Source organism: Danaus plexippus, chromosome 11 (genome assembly GCF_018135715.1).
Source record: "Danaus plexippus chromosome 11, MEX_DaPlex, whole genome shotgun sequence".
Classification (NCBI taxonomy): domain Eukaryota; kingdom Metazoa; phylum Arthropoda; class Insecta; order Lepidoptera; family Nymphalidae; genus Danaus; species Danaus plexippus.
Genome location: NC_083544.1, coordinates 5,595,927 through 5,611,151, shown reverse-complemented (window position 1 = coordinate 5,611,151; position 15,225 = coordinate 5,595,927). Strand labels below are relative to the sequence as shown.

The 15,225-nt window shown below is 32.8% G+C and overlaps 2 protein-coding genes across 3 annotated transcripts; both read left to right on the top strand.

The window, feature by feature from the left end:
* The first annotated feature begins 539 nt into the window (after positions 1-539).
* LOC116765844 (myosin-9-like) lies at positions 540-6,620 on the top strand. Of its 2 annotated transcripts, XM_032655465.2 has the most exons (17): positions 540-1,084; positions 1,293-1,847; positions 1,910-1,987; positions 2,309-2,372; positions 2,459-2,485; positions 2,566-2,607; positions 2,674-2,960; positions 3,029-3,309; positions 3,374-3,480; positions 3,552-3,664; positions 3,872-3,974; positions 4,059-4,171; positions 4,567-4,767; positions 4,885-5,252; positions 5,324-5,456; positions 6,100-6,196; positions 6,269-6,620. In XM_032655465.2, exons 1-17 carry the CDS (start codon positions 1,022-1,024, stop codon positions 6,382-6,384), a joined length of 2,748 nt encoding a protein of 915 aa, XP_032511356.1. In that variant the 5' UTR covers positions 540-1,021; the 3' UTR covers positions 6,385-6,620. The 2 variants fall into 2 exon arrangements, with proteins under 2 accessions (XP_032511356.1, XP_032511358.1); XM_032655467.2 differs by lacking the exon at positions 1,910-1,987.
* A 715-nt stretch (positions 6,621-7,335) lies between these two features.
* LOC116765845 (translation initiation factor eIF-2B subunit gamma) lies at positions 7,336-9,537 on the top strand. The gene is made up of 5 exons (XM_032655468.2): positions 7,336-7,463; positions 7,566-7,736; positions 7,815-8,641; positions 8,806-9,035; positions 9,331-9,537. The coding sequence occupies exons 2-5, from the start codon at positions 7,577-7,579 to the stop codon at positions 9,491-9,493; spliced, it is 1,380 nt and encodes a 459-aa protein (XP_032511359.2). The 5' UTR covers positions 7,336-7,463; positions 7,566-7,576; the 3' UTR covers positions 9,494-9,537.
* Positions 9,538-15,225: the final 5,688 nt, after the last annotated feature.

Genomic DNA, 15,225 nt, shown 5'->3' with positions numbered 1-15,225 from the left:
TTCTACCATGTGGGCAACAAATGTAATGGGCTTGAAGTGAAAAATATATCGATACTTGAAAAGATTATAATGTAAAAAGGAAAAGTTATTCGCATGCGATAAAAAGGAAAAATATTATTGTTATTTAAAAACTATTGTCGTGAATTATTTATGTTGTCATAAGATATCCTGTGTGGCAAAAAACTAGTCGCTAGATTTCTTTGTGTAGAAAAAAAAGTAATTACGTAATTTTAGTCTTGTTTCAAACTACATACGAGTATATACCGAGTACTTAAATACACATAGTATACTTTTTCTCTAAAGGTGCGTGTCATTACTGTATAACTAAAATTTATTTACTTTTTTAGGCAAATTTAAACTGTTAAGTTATGTAAATATATATATCACTCGCTCACATTTGTTTGGAGAGACATCATTTTATAAAAGGAAAGGAAGTTAATATCCATTCCAAATCTCCAAATTACATGCATATCTTATCATAGACACAATAAAGGTATTTATAGTAATAAGAATTAAGATTATTAAGACAAGTACAAAATTATAATGCCTTGAGATAATTCAAAATGTTCGAACTTCTCTAATGAGAGCAACACTGCCAAAGGTATATAATGGTATCGAAGATTTAGATGAAAATAAAAGAAACATTTTTTTACGCAGAAAAAAAAGGGTAGTTTTCTTCCTCCGCACACATATCTTTTACGATAAAAAAATGTGCTGTTTGATTATTAACTAGAATCTGAGCACTTTGTAGGGCACGCTACAAAGATTTTGGGGTTATTGAGTACAAAACAAAATATATTACTTAAATTATTTAATGAATCGTAAAAAAAGTTCTTATAGGACATTATCCACATGGACAGAAATAAAAATATATATTTGTTATTTATTGACAGATAGTTCATGCGAATTCCTACCAGATTTTAACTATTTTCTAATTCATTCAGATATTAAGATTGTAAGTTCATTTAATAAGGGTTTTTATTACATTTAACTTGTTTAAAAGAGATTATTTATACATAAAATGTCGAACTACAGTCTATTGACTATTCAAGAAATGATAGATTCAGCTTTCGGAGAAGAGAAAGTGAGTTTTCCCTATGTATTTTTTCATCAACATTTAAAAAACATATACTGTTTTAAGATAAACATACCTATCTACCGACTACCATCCATATACCATCGTAAACAAATAAACAATTTTTTAACTTATATTTACTGAGGTGCCTCATTCTCTTAAAGTATGTATATATGATATACTATTTTGAAATTTAAATTTGAAATTATTGTTTCAGCAAAATGTAGTTAATTTCAAACTACTACATACTATATTCTTTATTCTCGCAAGCCAATTACGGCTTTTGCAAAGAAAAGTAGAAGTTGAAATTGATCCCTACATGGCAAGAGTACCTTCAACTCTTTCAGTGACGGAAGTCAAAATTAAAGCAAATGTTCCAAAAAAGAGGAAAAAACCCAAAGCAAGTGGCGGTGGCGGCGGTAGTAGCGGTAGTAGCGGAGGTGGAGGTGGTGGTAGAAAGGGAAAGGGTGGGGTTGGTGAAAGTGCTAAAGGAATTGGTGGGGGACGGCTGAGAGAACAAACGAGAGACAGAAATGAACTTGCAGGTGAAGACATTGCAGAAAAATCAGAAACTGACAAGTCATCTGAAATAACTTCGACGGATAAAACAACTTCAAAGTCAACTACAGACAAAACTACTTCATCCTCAATATTTAAAACATCGACATCACTCTCCTCTAAAACTGAAAAATCGAGTATAGACAAATCTTCTGAAATGAAATCAACCATTAAGGATTCTACAGAAGCGACTACAGAGTCACTTAAGAAAAAGGTATGCACTAGTAACGATAACATGTGGATAATATTTCAAGATATTACTAACATTTTGTTTAGTTCTCCTCTCAAGATTATCATCAGCTGTTGGAGATTATTGAGCAGCAGAGAGAGCAAGAACTTCGAGTTGTCAATCAGGTTCATCTACATATATCCCATACAGCGTTTATATTCTTTTGTTTTATTCTTTTTTTTAGCTCAGTTTGGTGGCTTGACTTTATTTTTTTTCATGTTATTTTCCAACTACCACCTATATCCAGGTAAGTATATTACACAATATAGAAATATTAATATTGTCGACAGCTTTATGGAGCTCTAACAACATAAAAAATATAATTTCCTACCAGCCTTTAATACATTTTAATTATCTTAAACTGATTTATTTACTTATCACCAAGTTTTTTATATTTATAGTCAATTTCTTCGCATTTTTGTAATTTGATCTAAAATCTGTTGCAGAGAGCAGACTCAAGAGAGGAAGCAAAGAAATTACCAACTCCTATGGCTTCATTAGATGAAATGGGTTAGAAAGATTAGAAAGATTTTAATAAAATACTGTTTTTTCAATCGGTATCACTACTTATTATGACTAAGTAAAAAAAATTACAGAGGCACAATACGAAAAACTTCTCATTGGTAAGATATTAAAATAAACATTTAGAAGGTGCTCTCGTAAAAAGTCAACATGCCACTGACAAAGGAGTTTTGTTTTCCAGTTGAGCGCGTGCCTACAGACACTGGTGTTGAAGCAAAAACAGGTATAAATTACTCGAACATTAACAAAAAAAAATAATGATAGTCATAGCCCCATTTTGTTTTGTCAGATAAAAGAGATCAACCACTATCGGTTGTAACCCAAGATCAGTATGACCGTCTAGCTAAACAGGTAAGAGAATTACAAGAAAAATTCGGTACCGTTGGTAGAGCAGAGTTTCCGGAAAATATTGAATTGATGCAAGAGCTTCGAAGGGGTGCATCTTTAACTGATGCTATGGCAGCATTACAACTATCAGCCCGCGTTGAAGCTGCGGAAAAAGCTTTAGAGCAAATGATGACTTTAGTAACTGATGTTGCAAAACAAAAAGGGGTCGATATATCAACATTGCTAGAGGTTAGTACACTAAATTTACCTAATATAAATCTAATGTGACAAAATAAAGACTTATGATTTATTTTTAGAAAGACGGCGCGGATGTTGAAACTGAAGTTTTGTTTGGAGGACCAGGATCATCAGAAATGGGTCAGAAAAGTTCACGCAAAAAATCTCAAAAACAACTACGAGGGATAAGAAAATCAACTGTAGTGACTCCTTATGAAAAAGTAGAAATTGGACCACCCACAACGTCTGGTGAAGCAATACAAGAAATAGATGCTCGCTATGAAGACATACCACCATCAGGAGATTCAGATATTCTAACTCCAGCTTTTAAGCCCAATTTGGTCACCCACCAGGAATTAGAGTGCGTCTTTAAGGAGTAGACTTACAAATTAAAATATTATATCTATACACATTTTTAATTACAGTGATGCGATGGCACTACTTCATGATACCCTTTTGAAAGCAGTAACAATCAATATTGGTAAATCATCATCAAGCGCCGATAGTGCTTTAAATATTGCAACTCGTTTAGGTACCTAATAATACAAAAAATACTTTGAGATAGTTATAAATTTATCTGCAACTTTCTATAATTTACAACAGAAAGAAAACTTAACGATGCTCTGAATTTGAACACTAGAATGGATGATTTAGAAACTTTAGTAACAGAGTACGCTACCCAAATAAATTCTTTAGACACGGGTTTATCTGCATACGTAAGTTTTCCAACTATATATCTGTAAAGGTAACCAAAAATTGAGACCCCAAACTAAATTTGATATTTTAACCTATTTGATATGAATGATGCCTGTTCAATTTTCTAAATACAAATAACATTTTGTTCTTCAAACGCTATAAATTACAGAAGTGTTATCTTTTAATTATTTTTTTTTTTATTCATAACTCAAAAATATTTATGACAGATGACTGACTATCAAGAACAGCTTACACAAATGCAACATGACTTAGAGGTTGGATTAGAATCAATGTCTGAGGCCATCGCCAATACTGGAGGAGATACTGCTGGTATGATCCAAAATAAAATGATACATCAAGTTTTGAAACAACTTTTCTAACTCTATTTTATTAATGTTTGAAATATAATTTCAGCTGCAGCAGAATTAAACACTAACATCACGAATTTACAAATGGAATTTGATACTGCAAATATTAAACAGAAGAACTTGAAGGATCAGCAGGGTCTTCTTTTTATAGACCTTGAGGTAAATTGTATAAAATTTAAATACTTCGTTCTAGATTCTATCTGAAGCTGTGACCATAAACTGCAATATAAGAGTATTTCACACACCGTTTTCATCAATGGGTTAAAACTGTTAATTCCTATAATTATGTTAAAACTCAAATAAAAATATAGAATAATTTATCTTCATTAGCAGGATTCAAATCTACCGCTTACGGAATATTTCGTTGCACCAGCGGATGCAGATTGGATCCTGTTCGGGTCTATTAATATTTAACGGCCTATTTTCTATTTGAATTTTTAATGACACGGATAATGTTTTTGTCTTTATTCTTTGTTAATTCAAAATTTAATGATCAAGTTGCAATATCTGTAGTCTAGCAGTTTTAACATTTTTAACTTGTTATAACATATTAGGGTTTATGGAAACAAATTGAGATCCTTCGTGAAACTAAATCTGATCGTGAGGAAGTTGCTGATGCATTAAGAGACAAAGCAGGTCTCGGCGCTCTGAATGGTCTTGTATCACAACAGCAATTTGACGCTGTTCGGGGAGACTTCGAAAAACGCATAGGTGCCGCTTATGACAAATTTAATAATCAAGAGATTATTTGGCAAGTAAGAAATAAAGTATAGAATTCTCATATTGTATCAATAATCAAAATTACACAGTTTCGAAATATTTTCAATATAAATTAAAACGTTTATGAAAATGTTATTAAAAAAAACTTACAGAAAGCTATAGACGACCTCTTAAGAGAATTGAATGAGAAAGCTGATTGGATACAAGTTGCGTCATTACGTGATGATGTAAACGCTAACTTAGAAAAGTTAAGGAAAAATATTAAGTCAATTATGGATATAGTAGGAGAGCCAAATGCCGCCGCTGTATCCAAAAAACTGTTCCATGATACGGCATGCCTTTCATGTGCTTCTCCAGCAAATATGGAACTTGAAAAACCTGATTTGATACCAGCTCTTCCAGCTTTTCCAAAATCGGGCGATCAGCCTGCTACTGATAGTGAAACGAACAAACCAAAGGAAGATGGTGACCATTTATTATGTTACCCAGGTCGACCAATCCCACATCCGAAAGATCCTAGGTATTTGTGGGTTTAAATAATTATTGATAGATATAAAATAAGAAAAATAAATTCTACTATTAATATTGCAGATCCCATATTTGTCAAAGGTATTGTGGAGGCTCGCATACCATAATTACTGGAGCTGTAAGTCGGGCTCCAGTAGGTATGATTATCACTCCACTCCAAAGACGCATCACTACAGGAATTGGAACTGATGGCAAAGTAAATTCTTACAAACTAGTTTCATGGATACGGGCTTCTTTTTATCTATAACAAAACTTGCCTTTAGAGCTTGACTTAATGCAATCTACGAAAAATATCTATATTCAAACTAAATTCTCTCTTTAACTTTCATCATCGGTTCAGCTTGACTGATCTGCTACTTCACATCCGGAAAATAGTACATTCCAAATGGAAAGGCAGTTTACCACGTAACAAATACTAGAATTCATTCGGGTCAATCTTTTCGCCAATTCAAACCAATTAAAAGAGTCTACCCACCACAATGTAACATACTTTGACCTTTCTAGGAACATATCAGAAGTGACATGCAAAACGATATGCCCTACAATACTATTCACTTATCGGCGACGTAACGAGCTAGTGGGCATAATCTCATACTTTTCCATACAAATATTTTTTTTGTCTGACACGTTCCTGTTATGGTCATAGTTACTACGTTGTAGTGTGTAGAATCCTTAGTGTTTTCTTGGTTGCGTATGTACTGTTCAAGAAAAGCTTTTGCATTTATGTACTCTTACTTTTTTTTAATCATTAAAGTTAATGATTTTAAACAGAATTTCGCACTAGGAGAGTAGTTTTAGTGGTACTTTGCTTATAATTTGAAACTTATTTTCCTGACAAGGTATATTTGACTGATGCGCCAGATCAGCAGATAAAACCCTGTTTACCTTGTAATGTACCGAAACCAGTGCCTCCTCAACCATCAGAAGCTGACGAAGGTATTACTAACAAACATAAAACGTTTATGCTTTTAGAAGAAAGATAATATTCGTATTATTTTATTCTTCCAGCACCTACAGTTGACATGGAATCTGCTTCACTCAACTTTCTAATGCAAACTGGATCGTTAGCAATTCCGGTGGATAGCATCTCAGTCACTCCACCACCCCCTCTCGACGATGACTAAACACATTTTTATGAATGCCTTATTTAAATATTTTATATTTATTTTTTTAAATATCAATCTTGTTTTTTTATTTAAATCTTAATCAGTATAAATATTATAAATCTTCTATTTCTATTAAAAATACGGTACATTTTACTACAAATTTGAAGTACCTACTGTAAAAAAAAATATTAAATTGAATACCTATTAAAAATAAAACGTTCTTTTAATAACTTTTATAGTTCTAATGTCGTTAACTAGTAAAGGTTGTACACTACGTTACATTAAATAATATTCTTTATTACACCATTTGTCAGCCACTCCACGATAAGGATTATTTGTTTACGTCAAAGAAGTGAAAACAATGACTGACCTTTGGATTTTCCGAGTGCAAACGCTTTACATTTTGAAATATAGTTATATTACAATACTATCATGAAATTATCATTCTTTTAAAAACAAGACGGTGTAACGTACTTTTAATTTAAACTGGTAAATACGTGACGAGAACGTTGGAAATGGTATTATCGGAAGAAACATCTCTCAGCTTCAGTTCGTTTAAGGCAGTGATAATAAGGCAGTATTATAAGTTTGCAAGATGACATTTGTCATAACGGTGTTTATATTTATTGCATTATTTATTTCATTTAATAAGTTACTGTTATTTTTATATGGATTATATGTTATATATAATGTAGATCAAAATAAATGTATTTATAAAGCAAAGCAAACGGTTAATGTGACCTGAAAGGATGTGGTTTATGTATGTAGTTGGATTTATTATAAACTATTATTTTTATGACTGTCAATATGCAAAAGAATTATTGTACAATTGTACGTATATACTGTATTGTATTGTAGTTTGAAGCAATATCCATTATTTTTAAAACTATTTTTTAATTTAACTCCTCTGCTTTGGATAAGAATATATATAGTATAGTTTTCCTGCTAACGGGCAACACAATCACTGTTATTGTCAATTATCTATTCGTTTATTCGTAAGTAGTTAGGTACACAGTTGACAGTTGTCATTCATTAAATATGTTAAATTGGTTCTCGTCATTTTAAATTGAAAATTTTAAACAAATTATAATTTAAAGGTAAATAAAGAGTTACTACATTTCCTACTGCATAATAAAAATAACTTAAAGTATAATAAATAGTCTTCGGTATTATCATTGCTAACCTATACATTTTCCCAGATATAAAAAAAATGCATAAGATACTAGAATTTCAAGCAGTCGTGTTGGCGGCGGGACGAGGATCTCGCATGCCTGATGTAGGAGGAACAGTGTCTAAATGTCTCTTACCTGTTGGTCCATATCCTGTACTATGGTATTCATTAAACATGTTAGAAAAGTTTGGATTTCAAGGTACTTTATAGATAAAAATTTTGAATTTCCCAAGTAATTAAATAATTGTCAAGTAATAATTTAATATTGGTGTTTCAGAAACCATGTTGGTTGTATTGGATGAAGATAAATCTAACATCATTAATGCACTCGAAAAATGCCCATTGAAAATCAAATACGACTTGATTGTTATTCCATCAGAAGAAGATTGGGGTACGGCTAACTCTCTGAAACATGTTAGTAGTAAAGTGAACACAGATCTTATAATAGTCTCAGGAGATCTCATAACCAACATAAATTTAAATGATGTATTAAACCTTTACCGAAAACATGATGCAGCTCTTGCTACACTCTTCTTCAACAATGGCCCAGAAGAATGGATTGAATTACCTGGACTTAAAACTAAAGCCAAACCAGATCGAGATTTAGTTTGCATAGACAAAGAAACAGAAAGATTAGTTTTTCTTGCCAGCGCTAGTGATTTTGAAGAAAATGTCACAACACCAAGATTACTCATCAAGAAATTTAATTCTATAAGCATGTACAGTAGACTATTAGACGCCCATGTATATGTAATGAAGAAGTGGGTAGTGAATTATGTAGTTGATACAGACAAATTTACTTCAGTCAAAGGAGAATTAATCCCTCATATTGTTAAGAAACAGCTCGCTAAGCCGAAAAACCAAGTTGAAAGAAAAGGAACCTCAGAGAAGAATGTTGATATAACTAAAGATATTTTTGATTATGCCGTAGAACAAGGCTATGAGAGTAAGATACGAAAAATGTCAGCTTACAATGATCATACCTTAGGAAGTAAAGGTGTTTACTATAATGATACTTTGCGGTGCTATGCCCATATACCCGATAAAAATACTTTTGGTATCCGAGTGAACACATTATCTGCATTGTACTTGTCTAACAGCAAGGTAATTTTCATAATAATTGTTTTACAAATAACTTCTTATCTGATTATGTTAAAAACCTTTATATTTTTTGTCACATAGTAAATTGATACAACCGAGTACCATATGTTAAAATAAATTTCACCTATTATTATATGTTAATTTTTTTACATGTTAAAATCTTCTAGATACTATCAAAATGGCAAGAAATAACAGGTACAGAACTATTAGAGAGGATACATCCTAATAGTGAAGTTAGCACAAAACAAATCGATGAAAACTGTACAGTCGGAGAAAAAAGTTGCATTAGTGAGAAGACATCATTAAAAAGCACATTCATTGGTAGTAATTGCACCATCGAAAACAAAGTCAGATTAACCAATTGCATATTAATGAATAATGTTACCGTCAAAGAAGGGTGAGTTGATTTTTACAAACACACACACACACATACACGCATGTGTGTGCATGTTCTTACATACTATAAATCTAATTAGGAAGGAATTTCCTTTCTTCTTTGAATCCAGTCAGTACCTCCCGCCCTGAGTATCGACAAAACAAACCCAAAAAGTTTTACATTTATATAAAAAAAAAATAACTATGGTATTAGCACCATATGAAAATGTATGAATGAATGAAAGTGATAGAATCAAATAAATATTTATAACGGTTGTTTATTACTTTTTTCATATTAATTTGTCTTTTAATTTCAGATGTGTTCTACAAGACTGTATATTATATACGGGTGTAACAGTGGATGTGAATTGCAACTTGCAATACTGCATTGTTGGGCCACATCACGTTGTATCGTCATCGAAAAAAGGAAATCACCAGTTGTTTGCTGAAATAACAGACAATATGATTACACTCGGTTGAATGCCTTTATCAAATATATTTTAAACTTTTATTTATCTTAATAACCGTACGTTTTATTTACTTGAATAAATTAACCTAAAATAAGAACAACTTTAACATTTATTATATACGTTTCAATAAATGTACACTTAATATAAAATTAACAATTTTAGTCAGCCCTAAGTGCACCATGTGACTAAACCTTTTTTTTTTGTTTTATGCTATGGCTTCATTCGCACTGTTACTGTTTATTTGTTGGGCGAACTTTAATATTGGGTACTGTGCTGAGAAAACACAAAGGAGTTTGTAGAATGGAATAAAGTCGTTTGTTTATGCCTGAACATTAAAGAGAAAAATTGCCAAACGCCTTTTAGAAACATACGAGCAATGTTACTAGTTGACTTAATTTAAAAAAAAATCATGTACACATTGAAATTACATTAACTTTTTCTTTCTGAGTAATAAATGCTATAAGGAAACGCCACTAACCAAAAAGAAGAAGAAGTAATAAATAGGATATAAGTCCAGTACCGACATCTGCAAGTATCAATGAGGCCCATGACCACTTCCCAACATTTCGCGCTATTTACTACTAGCCTTTGCACGCGACTCTGTCAGCGTGGACATCAGGGTTGTTCTCTTCCACAACAGCCACTAAAACTGAACTGCACTTCATGCTTCCGACCGTGTAGTTCCGGTCCGGGATGGAATATTTTATAAACTGATTATTTGAATAATGGGTAGATGTCACGATACAAAAATGTGAAGCGCATTTTAATTCGAGCGTTAGGAAATTGCAATGATTAGAGCCTTGGGAAAGATTAGGCTTACGCTTTCGCGACACAATTCTTAGTATGTACCTACTTTTTTACACTTCGAAAAAAATACAATATTGCCTTTTCAATTAAAATTACAGCAATACAATCATTTTATTTTCCTAATTTTAAAACAAAATCACGCTGCAAGTGTTATTCTATTATCACACAAGTGTATATTGTTACCAAAAACAACGATTACCTACCTATGTATAACTGTTCAATGTAGATAAAAACAAAGAAATGCTTATAATTAACTACATACTAATCATGGACTAAACTGAATTAATTTTATTATTATTATTACCAACCTACGTAACCTAAGTAATAATAATTAAAATAAACCAAAATATTTTTTTTAATTTGATTGATATAAAAAAAAAATCTTCATGAAATGCTTATGCCAAGCAGCCTATTTAAAATGATAAGGAATAATACTGTATTTGTGTAAATAGCTTTCCAAGTTAGCGTTCTATAATTGCCCATTTGTTAAAGTATTAAAAAGGATATAGTATGTCACCCTTAAAAGATAGACATATGGTAACGCGGACTTTTATGTAGACCTATATAAGATACACAATTACACTATACATTATTTTATTATATCTTAAAGGGTTTAGGCAACGTTTTCGTTAAAAGGTCCTAAAAACTTATTTTTTTCTACATTGTAAAATAAATATCGTTAGTTATACGGTTTCACCCCTGTTGACCGAGATAAAAAGTAGCCTATATGTTAATCCAAGGTATCACCTACCTACAGAGTACAGACCTTATTTCAACCATACATCCATACATTCTCACAAACTTTCACATTTATAATATTAGTAGGATAGGATACGATTTTTTCAAACTATTGCCATCTTAATAATTTTATTGAATTGAATTTATTAAGTGATAAAAATTAAAGAAAATTATAAATATTTTATATGAAGCCTTCACCCAATCTGTTCTCGTTCATCGTTACAAAGGATATTTACTTTCTCTCGCAAGATCCTATTTACTTCAATTCCTTTTGATATAATCAGATGAGTCGTGAAGAGGTTCCAGACACAGTATGCACTCTGCATAGTCAAGTTTCCATCATCACACGACATACAAATATTTTTCCGGTGCACATTCACTAACCTGCAATAATACTTATAATCTAAAATAAAATTGTTAAAGCTCTCATGAATGAATGAACCTTGATGTCATTTTAGATCAAACTTAGCCTTGGGGCCAACTGAACTGAGCAGGAAGATGTATACATCTCTTTGTTTCTTAAAAAAGTTTCGTAATTTTCTTCCAACTTCTAGTAAAATTGTTTTTGCTCAATCTCTCCTTCTTCTCATTATACATGACCCAAACTTTTGCTGTCGAGAGCCTGAGTAAGAACAATTATTAAAACCAGAGCATCTTCAAAACGTTTGCCTTAGTTTTGTCTTGGACTTCGAAAATATGACCATATATTTATTATTCGCGTAAAATAAAAAGTGCTACCGTTTCCGTAAGAATATTTTCATCATCTCTCTTCTCTACTCCATCCTATTCAAAAGAACGACATCAGACTACTTAAAAATTTCGAGTTTTTTCACAATTCTTACAACGATTCTCCGCGCTCTAAAACTAAACAAAAGTTTACTTTTAAAGTTCTTTTAACTCGTCTTTCTTTTTCACAATTTCATATTCTGTCTACGCTATTTCACTTAAGAAAAAACTTCCTTTACATATTAAAGTTGAGGTCATATGGGGTTTTCCAATAGGGACGCTTGAACTTTGACAGCTGATTGCGGCCATGTTGTTTGAGTGACAGCTGTCAAATGCAGTGTGTTATATTCATTCCGTCCTCCCAAACCACCATGGCAGGTTACAGTGTCGAGCAGCACGTGCAAATCATAAAATTGTTTTATGAAAATGGGTCTTCAGTTCGAGCAACGTTCCGCGCACTTCGCCCGTTTTACGGTCGCGATGATCGTCCTGCCGAGTCGACTATCCGTCGATTGGTGGACAAATTCGAGTCAACCGGGTCAGTTAACAATCAGCCGGTTCCCGTGCGTCAACGTAACGCGAGATCTGCCGAGAATATCGCCGCTGTGCGCGACAGTGTCCTCGAAAACCCGCGGCAGTCAATTCCGCGTCGCGCACAGGAACTCGGCCTTTCGCAGACGACAACTTGGCGAATTTTGCGTTGTGACTTGAGCCTGCACCCGTACAAGATCCAGCTGACCCAAGAGCTCAAGGTTAATGACCATAGACAGCGCCGTGTGTTCGCTGACTGGGCATTAGAGCAGTTGGAAGTTGACGCCGATTTTGGCAAAAAAATCATCTTCAGCGACGAGGCGCATTTTTGGATGAATGGCTATGTCAACAAGCAAAATTGCCGTATTTGGGACGAGACCAATCCACACGAGGTTCACCAAGTGGCAATGCACCCGCAGAAAGTGACTGTTTGGTGCGGATTTTGGGCCGGAGGCGTGATTGGTCCGTATTTTTTCGAAAACGATAATGGTGTGGCCGTCACCGTCAATGGTGAGCGATACCGGTCGATGATAACCAACTTCTTTTGGCCTGAAATCGAGAATATGGATCTGGACAACATGTGGTTTCAACAGGACGGCGCTACGTGCCACACAGCACACGCTACGATGGAAGTTCTGCACGAGCAATTTCTGGACATGGTCATCTCGCGCGGAGGCGACGTGAACTGGCCACCGAGATCGTGCGATTTGACCCCGCTGGACTTTTTCTTGTGGGGTTTTCTTAAGTCGCAGGTCTATGCCAACAAGCCGCAAACCACCGATGCCCTCAAAGTCAACATACGCCACGCCATCGATCAAATACAGCCCGATTTGTGCGCCAGAGTCAACGAAAATTGGACCTTTCGTGTGCGCGCCACCAACCGAAGCCGTGGCGGTCATTTGAATGATGTCATATTCCATACATAATGGGGTCGATAGACCTTCCAAATAAAAAAAAAATTTCGCAAATATCTTTCCTACATGTATTTTTTTTGCATTTCAAAGATCAAGCGCCCTTAATGGAAAACCCTATAGAAGTCGTTTTAAAATATGGCCCCTGTCTCAATTTTTGTTTAGATTTGTGATACATTAAACTTGTGTGTATGTTATTTTTTATTATTAGTACTGAATACCGAACGACTAACCGCTTCACGTACAATTTCTAGATTCCTATCATGGTGACACGAGTTTGACCGCTATCAAGAAGTAGCATACATCCCATCAACATCTACTTACCTTAACCGTACCTTTACCCTATCTGACTAAACTTAGTAATATTAATATGGATATAAAGTATCTATGAAATTTCAAAGATAGTAAATAACTATATGTTAGTCCACTTTTTAATTTAATTGAATGAACTGCAATTTACAACATATTTTAAATTCTGTGTTTTCTTAAGTAGAATTTAGGTGAAGTGAAAGTGCTGACCGAATTGCGATGATAAATAAACTTACTCCAAAAAACACACTTGAAAATCATTTTAAATGCTTGAAAAAAGTTAAGTTTAAAACATCACAACTATTCGCAAGTATTCGCAGAAATTGAATCGTTTTAGTTTCTGCGAATACTTTGAAATGGAAACAAAGGCATATTATTAAACATCGTATTAACTCATCAAGCATTAATATGTAAAAAAAATCCAGCTATATAAAAGCAGCGTTCGCATTCCAATGAACTTTTTAAGAGTTAATATACGAAAAGTTACCTACTTAAATATCGAAGGTTTGAAGATTTTATTTCATAAACTGACGTTGAAAATGTCAAGTGCAAAGATTTTAAAATAAAAAAGCTGGAAACACGCCGGATCTAATGTGACAATGCGAAGATTTTGTAAGGTTACAGTTACAGACGAAGTGTGTACTGGCTAGAAAAATATATAAACATAAGAGGAGCTCATAAAAAGCTACATTCAATAATAAATAATTAACAATGTCGCACAACATTAATACTTTCATAAACTGGAAACGTAATAGGAAGAATAATTACTTGGTTTTTATTAAGACTTTTCATATAGTTTCTCCGTTTCAAACAAATAACTATTGCTATAAATTTTACTATCTTGTTACATTCTCCTACTTGAGGAATATCGATAATATCTTTAGAGATCAAAATAGTGTATACATCGAAAGTATAGTACCACGTCAAATCAAAATAAACATCTACATTACTAAGGATTTTCACCTTAATAATTTCATCATATACAAACAAAAACTTTATAAATTGGCACATACCTACTTAAATAAGGACAAAGTTTTTAATGTAAACGAATAGAGTTAACATCAAACGAGTATAAATAAAATGACGATTAAGCATTAATGTGTATTCTGGATTCGCGTGCTGTAATTTCATCAGCATTACCTTATGTAACGCTGCAGCTCATTGGATTTGTTCACAACGTTTGAACCAATGCTGTATTTCTCAAATATGTGTCGTGTCATAATATACACATCGTTTCCTAAATAAAATTTTACTATAACTAAATTTTATATAATTTTAGATTTTTGTCTATATTTCCTGAAGAAACGCTTTGTTTTCAATAGTTTTTTTTTTTATAATAATACTAAAAAGTTTACGTTTCTGATGTATAAACTTGTATTACATGTAACAAATAATTTGTGTTAATTTTATGTTTAATATTTAAAAATATTATAATATCAACAAGGTCAAGAAGTATTACGAGCTCACTAACAAACTCACTAAGAATAGGTTCATGACAAATGTAAGCGGTAGCTAACAGCTTAATCTCTCTACAACCTACTAAAACACTTGGGCCTGTCAAGAACTAACAATTTATTCTTAGAACGTCTTTAAAATTTATAATTTACTCAGGATGTTAAAATGAGGTATATTGAAATAAAATGGTGTTTTCTTATTTAAATTATGTATATAATACCCAGAAGCTTTATGAATCTCAATATAATTACCTTTTTTTGACGTT

Excerpts from the sequence above, each read along its gene's own strand:
- LOC116765844 (XM_032655465.2), top strand. The coding sequence starts at position 1,022 with ATGTCGAACTACAGTCTATTGACTATTCAAGAAATGATAGATTCAGCT. Across the intron at positions 1,085-1,292 it reads CAGCTTTCGGAGAAGAGAAA|CAAAATGTAGTTAATTTCAA; the intron begins GTGAGTTTTCCC and ends TTATTGTTTCAG. Across the intron at positions 4,172-4,566 it reads TTCTTTTTATAGACCTTGAG|GGTTTATGGAAACAAATTGA; the intron begins GTAAATTGTATA and ends ATAACATATTAG.
- LOC116765845 (XM_032655468.2), top strand. The coding sequence starts at position 7,577 with ATGCATAAGATACTAGAATTTCAAGCAGTCGTGTTGGCGGCGGGACGA. Across the intron at positions 8,642-8,805 it reads TGTACTTGTCTAACAGCAAG|ATACTATCAAAATGGCAAGA; the intron begins GTAATTTTCATA and ends AAAATCTTCTAG. Across the intron at positions 9,036-9,330 it reads AATGTTACCGTCAAAGAAGG|ATGTGTTCTACAAGACTGTA; the intron begins GTGAGTTGATTT and ends TTTTAATTTCAG.